The sequence below is a fragment of the Melospiza georgiana genome, chromosome 3 (assembly GCF_028018845.1).
Source record: "Melospiza georgiana isolate bMelGeo1 chromosome 3, bMelGeo1.pri, whole genome shotgun sequence".
NCBI lineage: Eukaryota > Metazoa > Chordata > Aves > Passeriformes > Passerellidae > Melospiza > Melospiza georgiana.
The window spans coordinates 97470980-97490176 of NC_080432.1; the positions used below are offsets into that span (position 1 = coordinate 97470980).

At 38.9% G+C, this 19197-nt stretch overlaps 1 protein-coding gene across 17 annotated transcripts in view; it reads left to right on the forward strand.

Annotated features, from left to right (window-relative positions):
• DLGAP2 (DLG associated protein 2) overlaps nt 1-19197 on the forward strand; it is a 454795-nt gene that overhangs the window by 430114 nt on the left and 5484 nt on the right. For 15 of the 17 annotated variants that reach the window (XM_058021030.1, XM_058021031.1, XM_058021033.1 and 12 more), the window contains 5 exons: nt 3893-3978; nt 5211-5626; nt 13794-13885; nt 18172-18324; nt 19155-19172. In XM_058021030.1, coding sequence (XP_057877013.1) covers nt 3893-3978; nt 5211-5626; nt 13794-13885; nt 18172-18324; nt 19155-19172 — 765 coding nt within the window. The remainder of the gene's footprint in view (nt 1-3892; nt 3979-5210; nt 5627-13793; nt 13886-18171; nt 18325-19154; nt 19173-19197) is intronic. The other 2 variants (XM_058021041.1, XM_058021026.1) reach the window with 1 other exon arrangement.

Here is a 19197-nt window from a genome sequence, read left to right on the forward strand (position 1 = left end):
CTTGGCAAGCTGGAGGGAAGGACAATTTGGCAAGACTTTATATCTAGAGATAGGTAATATAATTTTAATTTTGACACCTGGATCATCATTTTCTGATAATTTTTTCTAATAAAATTTTAGAGTGTATTACTTCATTTGTGCCTGTGAATTCTAGGTATCAATTGCATATTGGGTAAATTACTCAGGATTATATCTCCAGGTGAAATGCCACTAAGTAAATACTTGAAAACAGACCAATAAAAGCTTTTTCTCAATGTGTTGCATCAATAGAAAGATACTAACCCATTCCAAATAAATTGTTGCATCAATAGAAAGATACTAACCCATTCCATTCCACATATCAGAAGCAGAGTTCAAAAGAAGACCTGCTATTTCTCACTAAGCCAAACAATGTAGCTGACAAAAACAGGTATGTTTTTGATATGCAATAATGAAGAGAGGTATGTGTTGCAAGTCTACCTGTTTTGTTCCAGAAAAAATTGATGGACCAATTGATGTTCTCTGTAGGGCCCTTTCCTTGTTTATGTCTTTGGATAATCATGTTTTCAACAACATTATGTCTGAGCTGCTGAGCCAACTCCATGGAAAGCTAAAATCTATTCTCTGTCCATTGGCAGCTGCTCACCCCCAGTGTTACTAGCTGTATGTTGCCACCACAACTATGATACCCCTGACCCTCCTTACCCTATTTCTGTGTTCAGGAATGGTTATCCTAAGGATATCACTCTTTGAAGGAAGTGCAGTTCTTTGGAATGGGCTGAAGGCAAAGACTGACATGTGAGGAGATGTCAGCGTGGCTTCATCTCTCTGGCTTTGTCTCAGGTCTGAACTGGCTACAATGTCCTGTCCTTCTGTGCTGAGCCATGTGAGTGAGCAGAAGGCCCTGATAAACTCTTTGCTCCCACCTGCTCAACTGCTTCAATCTGGTCACCCACAAAACTCTTTTCCGTTGTCAAACCTTAAGGCTTGGAACCCTGTGCAGCCTCTGTCTACATCACTGACACCATTATCCAGAGTTGCAGTTCAGTTGAACAAGTTCAAGGAACTTGATTAACAAGTGGAAGTAATAAGAAATTACTATGGTCTTTTCCTTTGGACCCAGTCCAACAGAATAATAAAATAGAATTGAATTATGGAATAATTTGGATTGGAAGAGACTTTAAAGATCTAGTTACAGCCCCTTTTCATGGGCAAGAATATCTTTCACTAGACCAGGGACCTCAGGATCCCATCCAAGTTGGCCTCAAACACACTTCCAGGGATAAGGCATCCACAACTTCTCTGAGCAATCTGTTTCTAGATTTTGTGATTTAACTCAGACTGACTGGTTTCTTTGGGATGAACCCCAGTACCACAAGTCTTAGCAACAGTTTAGACTTCCTCATCACTCCAATTGTTGTTACGGGTTTTAACATCAAACAACATCCTCCAGAAAATGTTTCCCCACCTCTAACATCATCTCCCTGCTAGCACTCCTACAGGTGCAACCAGGAGCCACAGTCTAAGCATTTTGTGTTATCTGCTCTTATTCACTCCACAGTCACAGAGCAGGTCAGGTTGGAAGAGACCACACTGGGTCATCTGGTCCAACCTCCCTACTAAAGCAGGGTGAGCCCAGAGCACACTGCATAGGAGTGTATCCAGATGATTCTTGAACATCCCCAGGGAAGGAGATGCCACAGCTTCTCTGAGCAATCTGTTCCAGTGCTCACTCACACTGTAAAGGAGTTCTTCCTTGTTCTTCCTTCAGTTTCTGCCCATTCTTATTGCTTGGCACCACTGAGAAAAGCTTGGAAATATTATTTTGATATCCTCCCTTCAGATACCTGTAGACATTTATAATGTCCCCTCTCAATCATCTCCTCTACACCTGAGAATGAGTTCACTCTTCAAAACCTGTCCATGCATGACTGAGGTCTCATTGCAGGAGTCAAAGCAGAGAGTGTGACTTGCCTCTCTGCTCCCCCCAACAGCTTACATGAGCATCTCATTCTCTGCCCAGTTAATTCAGGAAATTAATGTGTTTTATATGCAGCTTTCCTCAAATCACTGAAAGGGCTAGCTGAGTGCCTAGTCCCTCAGTTAGACTAGAATTTGTTATTAAAGGCTCTTTTGGACTCTTCTTTGCTATAGATAAGTCTGCATTTCCTGATAGTCATCTCTTTGTGCTAACAGCTGGACCTCATGGCACAGAGCAATGTTCTTTCAGAGACTATGACACCCCAAGCAGCTGAGGCTTCTCAGCCATGTTGCAGCCAGGATCCACCTTAACTAGGAAACCAATTTACCTATCATTTCAGTTGGTTGTTCTGGCTTTTTTTCCTCCAAGCTGCTACCTCTGAGGTTGAGATTTTTTTTTTTTTTACTGCCAATGTCAAGAGGAATCTTTCTTTTTGTACTGACAACACCACATTCTGTTACCAAGTCTGATATATTAGTTCTTTCAATGTGCTGCCCATCAGAATGAGCACAGCAAGCTTCCATGCACTTGCACTTCCAGGCAGCATGCACTGTCCCCTAGGCCTTATGTAGAATAAAGGGAATTGATGGGAAATGTGTCTTTCCTGGACTGTTGTCACACTGGTAGCCAGACATTTTAGCACACCTGTGCCTGGTGCTATACCGTGCAGTTCAAGCATGCCATTAACATTTACTAGAGGATTCCTGCACCAGCTGTTTCATTGACATCTCCAAGACTTACACACATGTAAATATGAAGGTGCACTCGTTGCTGGCTGGAGTTCCCTTCCATTCACCTACATGTAACTGCAAGCTGAGCTACAGCTTAAAGATGGAAGGAGACATTACCAGCAACTCTCTTCCTCAAGAAGTACAGTCCACATATGCACTTATTTCCCACCCTCCTCCCACCTTGTCCCTGGATCCCTTCAGAAACCAGGTGGGGCAAGAACTGTGCAGCTGAGACACAGCTGCAAAGACCATCAGGCTCTTTCCAGAGATGCCTGTGACTGCTGCAAGGGTAAAACTTTTCTTATCTTTATCATCAGATATATTCTTTGAATTCACACGTGGAGTGTGCATATGGAAAACTGGTTGATAATAATTTTTTTTTTATTTAACAGTGAAAATATTATTCAAAAGGAAAAGTCAGTTTTACTCTTTTTCTTTTTTTCCTGCCTCTCCCTTGATTCAGTATAATTTGCATACTGCAGCACTTGCTCTGTCTGTGTCGAAGACTTGGGGGCGGTGTGGTGGTGGGGAGTGCTATATAAAATCCCACAGAAACTTGCAAATGCAAGTCCCAGTCTTGAAGGAAACTACTGTGAATATATTTTGGTAAGTGTATTTCAGATGGGAATGCTATAAAAAGTGCATAAATTGCCTGCTTGATGCAGCATTTTCAGGACTGTGTTATTAAAAAAAGGTGAGATAGGGCATTCTGCTGTATCCCTCACATCATTTAATGGTTTTATATTTGTCAACATAGTTGTCAATAAAATTTCATTGCTCCATTTCTTTTTACAACTTGCAAGCTTATGGGGCTACTTCAGACTTTATTTTATTTTGTAAATCAAGGACTATAATGAGACTGGTTTATAATAATATAAAATGGGGTTACCCTGTGGATTCCTCATTCTAAGAACAGCCCTTCCAGACCAAGCTTACTCCCTGATCCTACCAAACTGAGTAATTGCTTCTGCTTGGATTTGAAATAGGGAATTACATAGCAAAAGTATTTGTGCAAAACTTTAAGAAGATACTGTACCAAAACAATAATACCAGGCTGAATACCTATGGCATTTATTTGACTATGCTAGGTGTTTCTTAGCAGTAAGAGATGAAATGTATAATTGATTTTGAATGAGTGTGTGAAAAATTGTGCTGAGTTGTCAATGCTCACTCTGCAGATGTATCTTTTGTGTTGAATTAGGTGGAAACAGCAACTGATTCAGATACTGAAAGCAGAGGCCTACGGGAATATCATTCTGTTGGAATTCAAGTGGAAGATGAAAAACGGTAATTCAAGCATGTTCAAAAATCTGTAGTCTTTCATAGCACAACATGCATTTGTAAACAGATTTAATAAACAACACCTGACAGGTGCTGCCACTAAATAATCCCTGAAGCCAAATTTCTTATATGCATGTTTATCAATTGGTAACATTTGTGGAGATTACTTAGCAGTTGCTTCACATTTATCTAACCTTCCAGTTTTTAATTGAAGGGAAGGAAGTTAAAGTATTAAATTGAAATAGTGGCTTAATATAATTTCATTATTGTCAGAACAAATACTAAGAGCTACGTATTGGAACAGTCTTCCTTCAACAAGACTCCTCATGCTGATCCAGGCTTTCCCAGTCCACAAAAGGAGACAAAGTTCTTAGGATGATACCTTTATTCTAAAATAGAATCAGCTTTCTGATTTGTTCAGTCCTTCTCTAGTTTTGTAACGCTGCTGGCCCATGTACTGACTCGGAGGTTAAGCCTGGTAGGTACTGTTTGTCAAGTACTGGTCCAGTACCATTATCTCATTTCACAGCAGCTGTCTGAGAGTATCTGGCTGCTGATTGCCTTTTGCCATCACGAACTACAAATAATCTGAGACAATGGACTCCAATGTGAAAAGATATCACAAATAATCTTTGCTTCTCTGTCTAATATTTTAACACAAAGCTTTTCTAAAATATCATTATTCAGTGTTACATAACAGTGGATAATCAACTTTTAATGGGCACCCTATGAGACCAAAAATACCTCAACCCACAGTCTTAAACATACTGATATTATCTTTCTTTTATTACAGGATTCTCAAAAATCCTAACTGAGCAGATTTTCAGATCTTTCTACTTAAAATTCTGAGCACTGGAAATTTTTTTATATACATACTTTACAGACTTCTATCAGGAAGTTCTAGTTCTGGTAGTTATTTCCAGTTTATTTAGTAATGACACATGTTATTTCGTAGTATGAGAACAAATCAATATTTGCTTCCAGAGACAATTTAAATAATTTTCTTTTGTACCCCTGCCTAGATCAATGATTCCACTAGGCATTTTGTTTTTCCCCTCTGTTGCTACTCACCATCTAATTTTAGTAGAGATATACACAAAGTAAAAATGTTTAACATAAAGTCCAGTGAGAAGAACAGAATCCATTCCTTCTCACTGAAACATTATTCTGTCTCTCTGTACCATCACATACATTATTTATATGTCTTAATATCTTTTCTTTTTTCCCTCTTCACCAAGACACGGACGATTCAAGCGCTCGAACAGTGTAACAGCAGCTGTCCAGGCTGACCTGGAACTGGAGGGTTTTCCAGGACACATCACCATGGAGGATAAGGGACTTCAATTTGGCTCGTCATTCCAGCAGCACTCAGAGCCCAGCACACCCACCCAGTATAGTGCAGTGAGAACTGTACGGACGCAGGGACTGTTCAGCTACAGAGAAGATTACAGGACCCCAGTTGACACCTCAAACCTTCCACCACCAGAGCCCTGGCTGGAGCCAGCCATCGAGACAGTCGAGACCGGCCGAATGTCTCCTTGTCGGCGCGACGGATCTTGGTTTATGAAGTTACTGCACACTGAGACTAAGAGAATGGAAGGATGGTGCAAAGAAATGGAAAGAGAAGCAGAAGAAAATGATCTTTCTGAAGAAAGTAAGAACATTTCAGTATATTTTCAGTATACAGATGATTACTAAAACATGAAATCTGTTAGGATAAAGCTGTGAGTTGTGGTTTGTCCTCACTCATTCTGTAGGAGCAAAGAACCATAATACATAAGAACACTGTCCTGTGGCTGGCTGCACAAGATGGTGCATCCCAGAGCAAGGTTTTGTGGAAGTAGTTAAAGAATCAACTCCAGAGTCCAGTGCAGGATCAAAGTCTGGTATTACATAGAGCTCAGATGGTGCAATAGCTCCATCCACAGCTCCAAATTTGACACATTCTTCCCATTCACTTCTATGGCTCCAGTGCTTGACCCTTTGCCAGAGCACACAGAGTAGTCTTACATGAATATTGTTCTGTCCTTTTCCTGAAACCTGTGATTTTGCCTCTTAGTGAGAAGCCATTTTAAAAATGTTTCCATTCCTTTACAGGCACTTCAGCCTGTTGGAAGAACACAAACCATAGCAGGCAAGAAAAAGAGTTAAAGTACTTCTGCAGTTAGACAGGCATATGCATTATTAGAAAATTCAGCTGCATTTTCTTATTACAATTTTGTCAAGAATCATTATTATTCTCTCATGTCCTGTGGACACCTTGAAAGGAGTGATGGGATAAAGTGAAAAATAATGTAGACTATTTTGGAACAAGATCCAAGACAGCACTAATGATAGTAATATATCAAAGTGGTCCTAGGACTCAGTAGCCAGCTCCCTGTGATTCCCTTTGAGGTCAATTATCCTTGTTCTTCAGGCTCAGTTTTATAAATATTTCAATCCCTGACAATCTGAATTATTGTCTTAGCTGAGATTTTCTCAGACCAAAAGTGAATTCATATTAATTTTTCTTACTAGCATCTTTCCCTGCACTCTTACAAATTTCACCATCACCTCTTAGTACTGTTTCCTGATTGTCTTGTTTCCCTCTCAACAAATTCTTGCTGTGATGTACCCTCAGGTCTTGAGCCAGGCCAGCATGGTGACTAAAAGGCCAATTTCTATTTCTTGCACTGACCTTTTCAAAGGAAAAAATGTCTATGTTTTTACGTCATCTTTTTTGTTTGTTTGTTTTACAATCATATTTCTCTGCTGTGTTGTGCACAGGTCTGTGGAGTAGCAACAGAGGATTTGGAGTGGGGCTGTGAGGAAGGCTTTTCCTTCCTTTAGCCTCTGGTGCTTTATGGTCTGTGGGTTTTGTCCTTATTTTAACCATGGCAAAGCAAAGCTCAGAATTTTCTCCTTCCATTGATACTATGAAGACTTTAATACCCTTCTAGGGACTGTTAAATAACAACATATTTACCTTTGATTAGCCTGTGAAAGATTTTCCAAGCCTTTCATAATGGTTATTCCTCACTACTTCTTTTTTTTCCTCATGTGTCCTATTTTTCAATTCTTCAAGTCTTTGCTGAATACTGACGTTTCAGTGTCATTATTAAGAATCCCAAAGCACCTGCTTCTCAGACCACCTGTTACTGATGTAGGAACATGAGTGTTCTCAGTCTGAAGCAGAAGTTCAAAGAGCAAGACTTTGATCTCCTTTGAAAGAGTAAGATTATTTGGGGAGCAAAGGGGAGAAACACACAGGTCGTTAGCCCCTCTCTTTCCTAGCGAGGAGTCTGCAGGCAAGAGCTGGACTTCTCCTGCCTCCTCTCTTTGTAAGCTCTTCCTTTTGCACAGCCCCAGTCAGATCTGCAGCCACCACATGAAACGAGCAATGGAAACACGCTCACATCCACACCCCTTCCCCACTCAGAGACGTGGAGAGGCAGCTAGAGCTGTTACTCTTTGGAATATGAAACTGGGTACCACATGAGGAAAACTTGGATGAGCTGACTTTAGCTGACTGCCTGTTCTCAGATGCAGAACAATTCTCCTTCCCATCATGTGAACCTACACTTTTGCACTCCAGATATACTCTGGAACAGCTTACTGCATGGTGAAATGGCAGTCAAGAAGGTAGTTTTCTATAAATAGTACATAGGACATGAAGACAATATGGACTTCAGTAATTTTTTACTAATCTTAGGAGTTGGTGACACTAACTTGGAATATTTCAGTCAAAAAACAAAACATAGTATCAAGCTTTTGTTTCCCTGCTTGAAGAAGGACTTGAATTTGGAAGAGGAAAAGAAAGAGCAATTCCCTGATAACAGAGTTGATAAAATTCAACTGAAATCCTTGAAGTCTCTTTTTTAAAACTAACAAAATTGGGTTAATTACTTGTTCTTGGGGGAACTTTTTGACCTCTCTAATAGGCTAAAGAAGTTATAGAATAGATCTACAAAGTATTTGCAAAGTCAGAATTTGTGTTCAGCTGACTGTCTAAAGTTCTGGCTTTTTATTGCATGTAACTCATTTCAAGAGCTCTTCCTGAAATTATTTCCAAATTACATTATTTTTAAATTGTATCCCTTCATCTAATGGCACATTAAGTAAAAGGAAGTTTTCAAAGAATTAATTTCAGCAGGGGAATGAGCTTCACAGCATTCTAAAAACTCCGTGTGAATAATTTTTTTCCTGTTGGGTCCTTAAGACATTTTGTATCCCCAGTCTGAGCTGCAGAGGTTGTAAGGTGTGTATCCTCAAGAACTTAAATCTAATAACATCACAGCATGAAATGTAGCTTGACATATTTAAACATTTGCCAGTTCTTGAAGAAAATAAACAGAAATGGCTGAGCCAAAAGCAAATAAATATGGTTTTCCATCTTCCAGCAAGACTACTATTCCCAAAACACTTCACAGCAATGTTTGCACATTCAAACTGTCATTCTTAATGCTGAATCATTTCTTTTTGGCCTGGATATATTAATTGTACATGAAGACCGAATATAGCTTTGCATCTCATAGGAGAAGGCTGCCTTTATGATACCATTTCTATTATGTTTTAAACATGGGAACAGTTAAAATAGAACTGCATTTTAGAAAACAATTTCAGTTTTGGTGTTAACACAGCATCCCTGAGATCACCAAAAGCTGTCTAATTGCTATATTGATTTTTTCTTTCACTGAACCTTTTCTTTCATAATATTGTTTTAAGAACTTCATTCATCAGGTCTTAGAAAAAGAGATAATCATTGCAACAAAAATAACTCTCTTCTTTTTTCAGAGCTTTTTTTTTTTTTTTTTTAATTTGGTCAGTAGCCATGAGTTTTATTTTGAAGTCTCTGCAAAGTTCTTACATATCTGTAAGAACTAATTACATATATGTAAGAAGTTTGTGGAAGCAGTTATTTGTGTTCTGTTTATTTATATGTGTGTGTGTGTGTGTGTGTGTTCATTATATGGAAAAACTATAGATATGTGTCTGTAACAGTTCCCAGGGTTAGACATGTGGTCACTTGCACTCACAGGGTGCCCCCAGGCAAAGATGTGTGTTTCTCATGGGTGCTGACTGGAGTTTCAGTTTTACACCCTGAAAATTGTGTTTGGCTATTAGTGCGTAGGTGATGACAAGGAAAACAATTTCAAGTGTCACAAAGCTATTGAAGACCAAGAGGGTCAGGACTCTGCCGCCCATGAGCACAGTGATGGGAGCAGGAGAGCAGAGCAGAGCAGGGAACCTCAGTCCCTGCCCACAGCCTGCAGGCAGGGCTTGGCAGGGGAAAGAAGACAACCCTGGGTTTCTCAGTGCCACCTGCTTGGCCAACGGAGAACTTCATTATGGGGAACAGCTCCACAGAGTTTATTCTCACATAAAAATCCTTAGATAGGTGCAAAAATTAACTACAGGGTAAACTATGCCAAAAGAAATGTTGTTTTGTTGGTATCTCCTGCATTGTGGTTAGCAGCTCTGCTGGCACAGCAGTAAACTGATCTCTAGTGGGGAAAGAAAATAAAGATATTAGAGTGGGAGCTCAAAGTATCACCTCTCTCTCCCATTCCACTTAATTCCATGGATACTGGACCATTCCTTGCTAATCCTCTAGCTGATATTTTCACAGTACTAATAGGACTGAATAGTAATAGGAAACAGAGTAAAATCTCCCGTAATTTTAGGTGAATAAAAATCAACAAGAAAACCTCACAGCCAATTGATTTTAGTATATTCATGAATTAATTATCCATAAAAGCTTTCTTAGGTGTTTGACCAAATATAGGTTATCCTTTAACCAAAGAGAAATTACTGACATAATTTTCTAATGCTTTTCACAAACCTATGCTTCAGGAGATATTGAAATTTCCAGTTGGAGTGTTGTGAATGACTAAGGAATGTCAACTGTACTGAAACAGTCTGTAAAGTCCCACATGTGGCATCCAATAATTCCTCACAGCATTTTTATTGTTCTGCTGAAATTTTCTCCTTTTTGAACTTAGCTTTGTTAAGGTAAAAACCAAATTTGCAGTAAGTCCCCACTGGTGAACAAGGGTCCCATTACCCTCCAGAGCACTGCCAGATGGGGGCTGTGCTGTCCTAAAATGCCATTCTGAACATTATATATTTATTTTTGTCTCTAGATGCTCTGTTGATAGTAAAATTATATTTCTAAAGTTTACTAATTTAAGTTTAGAGATTAGACAAATATCATGCCCTACTTCGAGTTAGGAGGGTGAACTAAATGCCAATTTCAATATTTTTCCAGGCATATTATTTCAGATTGTGGAGTAATTTATTTACAAATACAGGAGGGAATGAAAAGATGAAATGGAATGAAAATTTAAATTAAAATATGTCACTTAAATAGACAATAATGAATGCCAGAAGCAGATTGATTGTTAGCAGTTTTTCACTGCTGGTGCAGCAGTGGCACAATTGAACAAAGCTTTTAACCTGTCAAGATCAGAGTTACAGCATCAAATTATTATCAATTTCATCAATACAGATCTAACTTTTCCCTCTCTACTTTTGTGATATGAAATCATTTTTGATTACAAGGTTTTGTAGAATTTCTCAAGCAATTCCCCACATACAGGGAAAAGACACCATCGTGTTAATTGTGCAATTGACACAATCTCTGATCAGGGTGTAAATCCTGAGCCTACTCTTACTGAAGTCATGGTCAGGGTTTTGTATGTCTTCAGAGCTAAAGTCATACAGGACCATACAAAAAATTGTGTGCTTCATATGCATCAGGGAGCAAAATTAAGGTTGTGTGACTCTTTCCTGACATTTGGGCAAATAAAAAATTATCCTGATGCAAGGAGGTTTATGGATTATATGAATATTATGTCTATTTATGTGTATTGGTAGATTCTATCATCATTTATTTACAAGAAAAATCTTCTAGTCATCACCAAACATCTCAATCCCTTCAGTCTCTAACATTCATCATTTTTTCATGGAGATAATCAATCTGCACTCATCAGAATAATTCCCCAATGCATGAAATTAATAACAAGGCTTTGGATGTCTATTAATATTGTGCTAAAGATTATGAGTTGAAGTGTTTTAATACTTTAATTTAATTACAGCAAGGCAGAGTAGCATGAATATGAGAGATTCTAACCTCTATGTTTTATTACATCTGGTTTACTTATTAAAATGGAAATAGAGTTAGATCTTTAGTAAATTCTAGGGCTGTAATGATACATGTGTATTCAGCACTGTGACTCAATGGCAACCATCACAGCCTTATATCCCTGGCAAATGTGTATCCCACCAAAATGCTACATTTGCCAGTGCCTAAATCTTGACCAGTCTGACTGGGCTTTAAATCACTAATGCTTGTGGACATGATGCTTTATGATAATGAAGATAAAATTAATGTTTATTTAGGATGAGGGTTTGGGTAGCTGAGGTTCACTAGAAAATATCAGACATCTATAGATTCTGTCAGGATCTATATTTCTGCAGAAGAGCTCAAACCAATGCCTCTTACTCAGACTATGTATTTGAGCTATGAACTGTAAAATTCAGCAGGGGAAACTAAAACTGAACTTTGTTCACTAGAGACAACCATAATAACCATCAGCCCGTGGAATCAACCTCACTCTTTTTGCCCAGTGAATCATTGAAAATAGCATGGAATAGATGATGGCAGGGACCTGCTACAGCATAATTCCTCATCCTGGAAAAGGAGCACCTCTGACCCCACACTAGGAGTTTGTCTAATGTCCTAAGCTACAGATCACCAAGAGATAAAAAGGAGGATACAAGCCTGTTTGTCACTAAAGTCATTGCCTTTATTAAAAATGTTGAAAACCGAATTAAAGCAATTTGTGTCAGATCAAATGAAACATTTATTTTTTATTTAAGTTTTTGTATGTTTGTTCAGGTTTTAACACTCAAATATTCCTTCCTGTATGCCAATAGCACTGTAGAGGAAAGTGAGGGGTTTGATGATCAAAAACCCCAAACCAATTAAAATGATTTATTTCATTTGGCCAACAGAACAAAAACAAACCTCAGTGTATTACTCATGCAGCCCTGAACCGCTTAACCCTTCTACAATGGATGTCACACAGGACTGATGAATTATGTATATTTCTGTTTAATTTAGTGTTGTGGCACAGCTGTACTGTTTGCCTAACAGAAAATGGAATAGAGTTTGAGAACCACAGCTCTACATATTAGCACATGCCTTGAAAGTTACTGAGACTTTAACTAGAGAACAAAATTTTCAAATTCTCTCTTGCTACTACTTGTAGGTGAGCAGATGTTTCACTGGCCTAAAGAAAGTAGAATTAAAATGTCAAATCTACTACCAAAATACTGTTTTCACATGCCCTCCTGTACTTATTCTAAATAACAACAAAATTATAAGCCCTGCCGCATTCTAATGTTTCCTATACCAGGGGCTGCAGATCAGTTGTGCTGTATCAGCTTTATTCCACACTTACACTTAATATCCTGTTTGAATTATCAAACTTGGTTTCTCCAAATGGAAGTAAAATATATCAGAGTAATTCCTGTCTACATTTACCCCACCTCTCTATATCTTTAACATTATTTAAAGATCTGGAAATTCTCCCGCTGAAATAAATTTTTTACTGAGACCACAGTTTATAATGCTTTTTAAATTATTTTTTTTTAATCCTAGAGATGGATGTGGAGGAAAGGAACTGTAGGAAAGGGTATGTAGGAAGGTATAGAAAAGCATGATGCCACCCACCAGAGTGTGGCATTTGTCCCAGCAGATGTGGGAGTCAGGATGAGTTAGTTTCTCAGAGATAAGCCAATCCCCTTAGGTAGCACTGTGAATAGAAGGACAGAGACATCTCCAGGAGGAAATTCAGCTCATCTAAAAGTAAGTGCCTAACATGGCTGAGCTGCTGAACTCAGATCACTGATTATAATGCATTCAAAAAATTTAATTTAGGCAGATGACTCTTGGAAACAAAGGCAATGAGTTTAGTCGTTTGGAAACAAAATACAATGAGTTTGCTCATTTTCCCCAGTGCATAATGTATGGACATGTACATGGACAGTGAGGAAATGCCAACACGTCCACGGGGGCTGATGCTGGTTCAGCAAAGTCCTGGAGCACCTGTTTGTGTCCCACTTTGTCTGAAGCTCCTGTGCTGAGGACTTTGTATATTTTCCTGGGCAGACAACCTGTAATTCCTAAAGGGTGTACCAAACATGTCTCAGAGATGTAATTCTGTGAGGATTTAGTCCTTATGGTAGGAATATGTTATATTACAGTTGAATGTCGTAACTTTACCCTGAGAAGAGATAAAGAGATCTCACCCAGGGATCACCCACACAAGCACAGTGAGTGAAGTAATTTGCAGTCACAGAACCAGAAGGTATCATTTAAGGTACACGTGCCTTTGATGTCAGAAGGAACAGACATCCAACTGGTTCTTGAGGCAAGACAATTTCAACAGCTCTCAATTTACATGAGCAAATGTAAATGGGAGAAGTGTCATTTACATTGAAATTGAAGACTGTTTTCAAAATCATATGGATTGACGGATGCCCACTTCAGAAAGCTGAATATAGTCCCTTAGTTTTTTCTACTTCCTTAAGCAAGTAAAGTCTAAGCTGTTTTGACTTATTAATATATCATTTATTATTCATTCATCATGCCAAAAGGCAAGGTGCTACTGAGTTTTCCTATACTTCACTCTTCGTGTGTATAATCACAAACAACAAAACCAAATATTTACTTCCATTTTAAAATAACCAGGAACTTCACCTGCATTTTTTTTGAGATGGATATTGTATTCACTGCCAAAAAACTTTTATTAGTAGTAATCCATCTGTATGCTTAGTCCTAGGTAAGATCCGAAGTGCTGTTGGAAGTGCTCAGCTCCTCATGTCTCAGAAATTCCAGCAATTTTATTGGCTTTGTCAGCAAAATCTGGTAAGTCACTTTGCCTGGTTGTTCTTGAAGAGTTTAAGTTTATTCATCCATAACATTCCCCAAAACGTCACTTTAAATTTTAGAGTTTAATATTTTTACTTCAAAAACAATTGTAGTGCATCTGAGCAGTAGCATTCTGAAATGTTATTTTCATGTCCCACATCAATTTCCCCTTTTTTTTAAACTTAGTCCTTATTATGATGTTGGTAGATTTTTTTTTTTAAGCATATATATAAATGCAATTTCAGTCTGATGATTATGTTTTGCTTTTCTCTTTTTGCTGTCTTTAATAAACAAAAGAAAATGAGAAGGGAACAAACACAAGTTTTCTGAGACATAATATTATGGCTTATTTTTGCAATACCCTAATATAGTAACTATAGTTCACATATGGAAGGGGGAAATTTTCACATTAAAATCAGTGGAAAATCATAAAATAGAATAGAGGAGAGTACATGATCCAGCTTTCTACGTACCTGAAAATAGGACTGATCATGGAAATGAGATATCTATAATGTTCATCAAATTAAGTTGGATAATTTGTGTTGCCAATTATGTATGAGATGTCCTTGGGCTAAAGGAACAGATACATTATATTACTTACTGCTATTGTTCTGGAAGTTCATTACAGACTAATTCAATTCTAAATGTTATCTTCATTAATATGACAGCAGCCATCAGTGATACAAAAGCGGTGGGAAGATTATACTAACCAATAGAATAACATAATTCTTCAAGCTACAGCTGGTGGTAGAAAACCTTTCTTTGCCTCTCTCAAATAGCAAGTGTACCTTTTCCTTCTGAATGTCCCTAAACCTCATATCTTGACAGTACTGAATTTTGTTGTGTGCATGACAGCAGACAATACCTATATCTGCTTACATACTTTTCTTTGCCTCTTGGGATTTGTCACATAACTTCCAAGGCAGAACATTTGTTCTGCAAAGACCTACTTGCTACTTTCCATCCATAAAGTTAAACATTCCTAATACCTGCAATGAAATAATACTGAGAAAATAATGCCAAAAATGTCATACCTTCTGATAGAAAATATTAGGAATATTAGGAATAGTAGGAAAGGATCCAGTTATCAAAAACTCTGTCAAAACAAGAATTTTAAAAGCTGTTACAGAATAACAGAGGAAATATACAGTCTGACAAGCAGGAATTGAGCACATATGTATTATCAATTATATGATGTGTGCTCCTATCTAGTAATTTGTTTCATATCAAAAGAAGAGAATCTTCAACATTGTCTGAAACTTTCTCTCTGCAAATTTAAAAATGCCCTCCATTACCTGATTGATTAAGCTGTGCAAACTAAGATTTGGAGAGCCTAACCTCCACTCCACTTCATTTATCTTCAAGTGGGCCCAGCACTTGTGCTCAAGAGCATTACTGTAATAGCAAGTGCAGCTCCTGCTCAGCACAGCCATCAGCTGTTTGAGAGAAAGAGCAATTCATTACTGCAAAAGCAATAGAGACTGCAAGGAGAAATCTACAACTTTGTAGACAACACAACCAAAAAAATGGCAAGATTTTACTTCTCTTTTTCTCTTTTGGATAATAAACCTCTGAAGTCCATGACAGCAGCTTAACCCCACTCGCAGGATTTAGGTTCTGAAAATCCTTCACATTCATTAAATCAATAATGGGCTCTGAAGAAAGCAGCAACTGCAAAACTGACTGTAGGTCATTCATGCCTGGAGGCTTTCCTTCCTACACCTAATGATAAAGTTTGTTGCTAAATTGTCACTTAGTGCATACATACAGCAGGGTTTCCATAGCTCCTAAGGCAGCGCCTCAGTGCCCCTGGGGAATGCTGCCAGCTTGTATATTCCCTTTCTCTAAAACATCCAGCATGTACAGGGCTGCCACGGGGCAGTTTCTCTGACAGTGTTCAGCATCTATAAACTTAAATGTAGGACACAGAACAACAGCATTTAATTGTGCCAGTTCAAAATGCAACAAGGGTTTCAGAGGAATATACTTACTAAACTGAAATTTAACCATGAATGCCACATATGGACTTTTCTAAAGGATCATGGGAACTTCAAATGGCACATTTGATTATGCTTCGTGTTGGGAGCTCTTAGGGTAAATTCATAGAAATGTAAGCTTCAATGAAGTTCTCTATTTTATGACTCTGGCTGGCTATATCCTACACGTATGCTGTTCCCACTAACTACTTAAGAAAATGTCATTACTGATTAATAACTAGTCTCTTTTGCATTTTTTACATTACTTTTTGTAACACCCTTTTTTTTCTTTGAAGTGTCCTTCTCCATGCTCTGTAGCCAGCACAAATCCCGCTCAGCTTGTATGTCATGGCTGCAGACTAAAACAGAGCAGCTTGAGCACCATCGAGGTGCTTGTTGCTTGCTTTAGGCCTCCTTCAAAAAGAGGGCTGCAAAGCTGAATTCCAAGTAAGATACAAATAAATAAGCAGTTTCTGAGAAGAAGCAGGTTTAAGCCAATGTTTTCTAAACTTAGTTGGCTGTAATAGTACTCATTTGTGCCAGCATTTCTTGATCATGAACTGTGCATGTGTAAGAAGCAGGAGGCAGCCCTCTTGTGTCCAGAGCATACATGGCACAGCCCTCTGCAAGGGTTGTGCTGAAGGCCATGGTCTTCACAAACACTGTGAGCAGAGTGGGGTGCACGAAGGTACAGAACAGCAATTAGCCTTGATTCAGAAGGCAATGCCCTTGCAATGAGTGGAATCATTTTCTGGCTGTTTAGAGGAAACTGGGGAGAGTGAGTGAGGAGACCAGGCAGGAGACAACAGATTGCAAGATAAGACAGACTGCTGTGGGACTCCCCTCATGAATTTCACACAGGGAATCAGTTCCTAAAACCTGAAATATTGACCTCTGTAGAGTAAGTAACCCCACTGACATAAAATTTAAACTGTTTTGTAACATATTGGGATCCACCCAATGAAGTAGTTTTCAGTAAACACTAATGTGGAGTTGTAATGTTTCCCAGATGTCTGTTATAATCTATATGGTCAGTTCCCTTAAGTCCCTGAAGCTCCCTATTAAAAGGAAACTTTCTTCTAGTGAAGAAGACGTGTAACACTTGGCCCAGATTCCAGTAGGGCCTAGATATGGGTGACACTGCATGTTGTCATGCTCAGTTCCAGACCCTAATCTCCCACGGTGGCATCTGTAAACCCAAGTTTGAGCAACAGTTCCAAGCTTAAAACCCTTAGAAATGTGTGATTCAACAGCAATGCTGACTTATCTCCCAGTTTCTAGACAGCTGTGGGGTTGTGTTTAAATATAAAATGCCTTTGACCGCTAGATTTGGAAAAGGTGGGTAACAGAGCCTGCCATAACAGCAGTGATGCTGACATAGCAAACCAGTCTTTTCAGCTTTTGGCCAGAAATGGAGAGATCCAGATTCTGTTTGGCATGGTTTTGATGTTCTCTCTCCCGGCTCCATTCTTTAGACCACCATAATGGCTTCCTCCTGTCCTGGAAGGAAAAAGGCATGAAACATGTTCACAGCCATGTTTACCATTTAAGCCCTATTTCAATAAAGTGGCAAAGCTCTCTTCTTGAACTAGTACCAGTGCTCAGAGAGCATAGGGTTAAGAGTCTGCATACTACCTTATAATACAATTTTTATCCAGCACTGGCATCAGGTTAATTATCAAATACAGGATCATCTTGCTAATTGTTACCACCAATGTTTGCTCCATTAAGTCTTAAGCACACATAGCCTCTTAATTGCAGTACCTGGTGGTCATGTCTTCCCGGTTCCTCAGTATGATTCCACTCCCTGAAGAACAAAATCCAAGCATCCCATCAAGATTTCATACTTTGTGCATATGTTTGAAGACAATGTAAACATCAAGTTCAGCATAGGGTGACGTCTTTGTGGCATTGTTTTGTCTCAATCAGCTATCGTGAATGCAATTTTGAACCAGGAAGACTTCAGGCTGGCTGGAATACAAACCACGCTCCCCTTGCCTTTAATAATCAGCAGACAGAGGCTGTCAGCTTGTTCCTTTTTAGAAATGCAGGTCAGCACAGCATATGGTGCTAAGGAGCTTCCCATGCCGCACATTCGGGAAGGCTGGCGTGTGACATCCAACTCATTCATGTTTGGGTTGTGTAGGAGGCACAGCTTTCCAGTCACAGCTCCCAGCTGCAGAGCACACAGAGCCTTAGCTCTGAGCAGTGCTGCAGCAATGGAATCTGGCACCATGCCCTTCCTGCCTCAGTGCACACCCTGAAAGCCTCCTGGAGTATTCATGTTCTGTCCTTTGTGCGCTACAGGACCCGAGTGCCATGCCAAGACCAACTTCCCAGGACCTTGCAGGTTTCTGGGACTTACTGCAGCTCTCAATTGAAGATGTCAGCATGAAGTTTGATGAACTGCACCAGTTGAAACTCAATGAATGGAAAATAATAGAATCACCTGAAAGGAAGGTAAGCAGACCGTGGACAATACCATTTACTCCCCATTTGTAGTTCTGCACTATCCTTGTGTTAAATACAATAGTGAAACACAATAGGTTTCTAACCCTGGGAAGTATTTAATTGGCATGGCCCAATTTTTACATGGAAACTTTTATCAGATATCAGGAGTCCTTTCTTTTTTAACAATGTTGAGCTGAATTATATAATAAATAAAATGAATTTTGCTAAGCTAGTTTACTCCAGGACACTTTTGTTCAAATTATTTGATTCACATTCTAAAGGCTAGAATAGAAATATATTCTTATTAATTCAGATGGAAGACAATACCCCAAGAATTCACACAAGGTAAATTCAGCACTCTGCTACATTTGGGGTGGATCAAACTTGAACACTGCAGTGTTTAACCCTGCCTGCATGACACAAATGATAACAGAACTGGAATGAGAGAAAAGCATGTGACAGAACAGAGCACAGGTCATACTAAAGCTCAGCTGACATCCTTCTGGAGGACAAAGCACTGCTGGTGAAGTCACTGCACCTGTGCTCTGCAACTCCACCACTTGGGAGATGCCCCACATGACGCGTTCAAACCAAAGGTGACAAATTGCCCATAATAGCAGTGTAATTCTGAAACTGCCTTTCCCCTCTCTAGAACTTCATCCCTTACCTTGATTATCCCACTATCCTTGCTTATTATTGTATCAGTCAGATGATAACAGTATTTGGTTTGAGTCAGTACTGTTGGCCTCAGGTGAATATTTGTTTGGTTTGGGAGGAATTAGGAGGCATTTTGACAACTTTTTCATTTCTTCATGCTCCTCTTGGATTTTAATTTTCAGCCAACGGGTTGGTGGATGGTGAGTTTGCAACTCTTGCTTACTA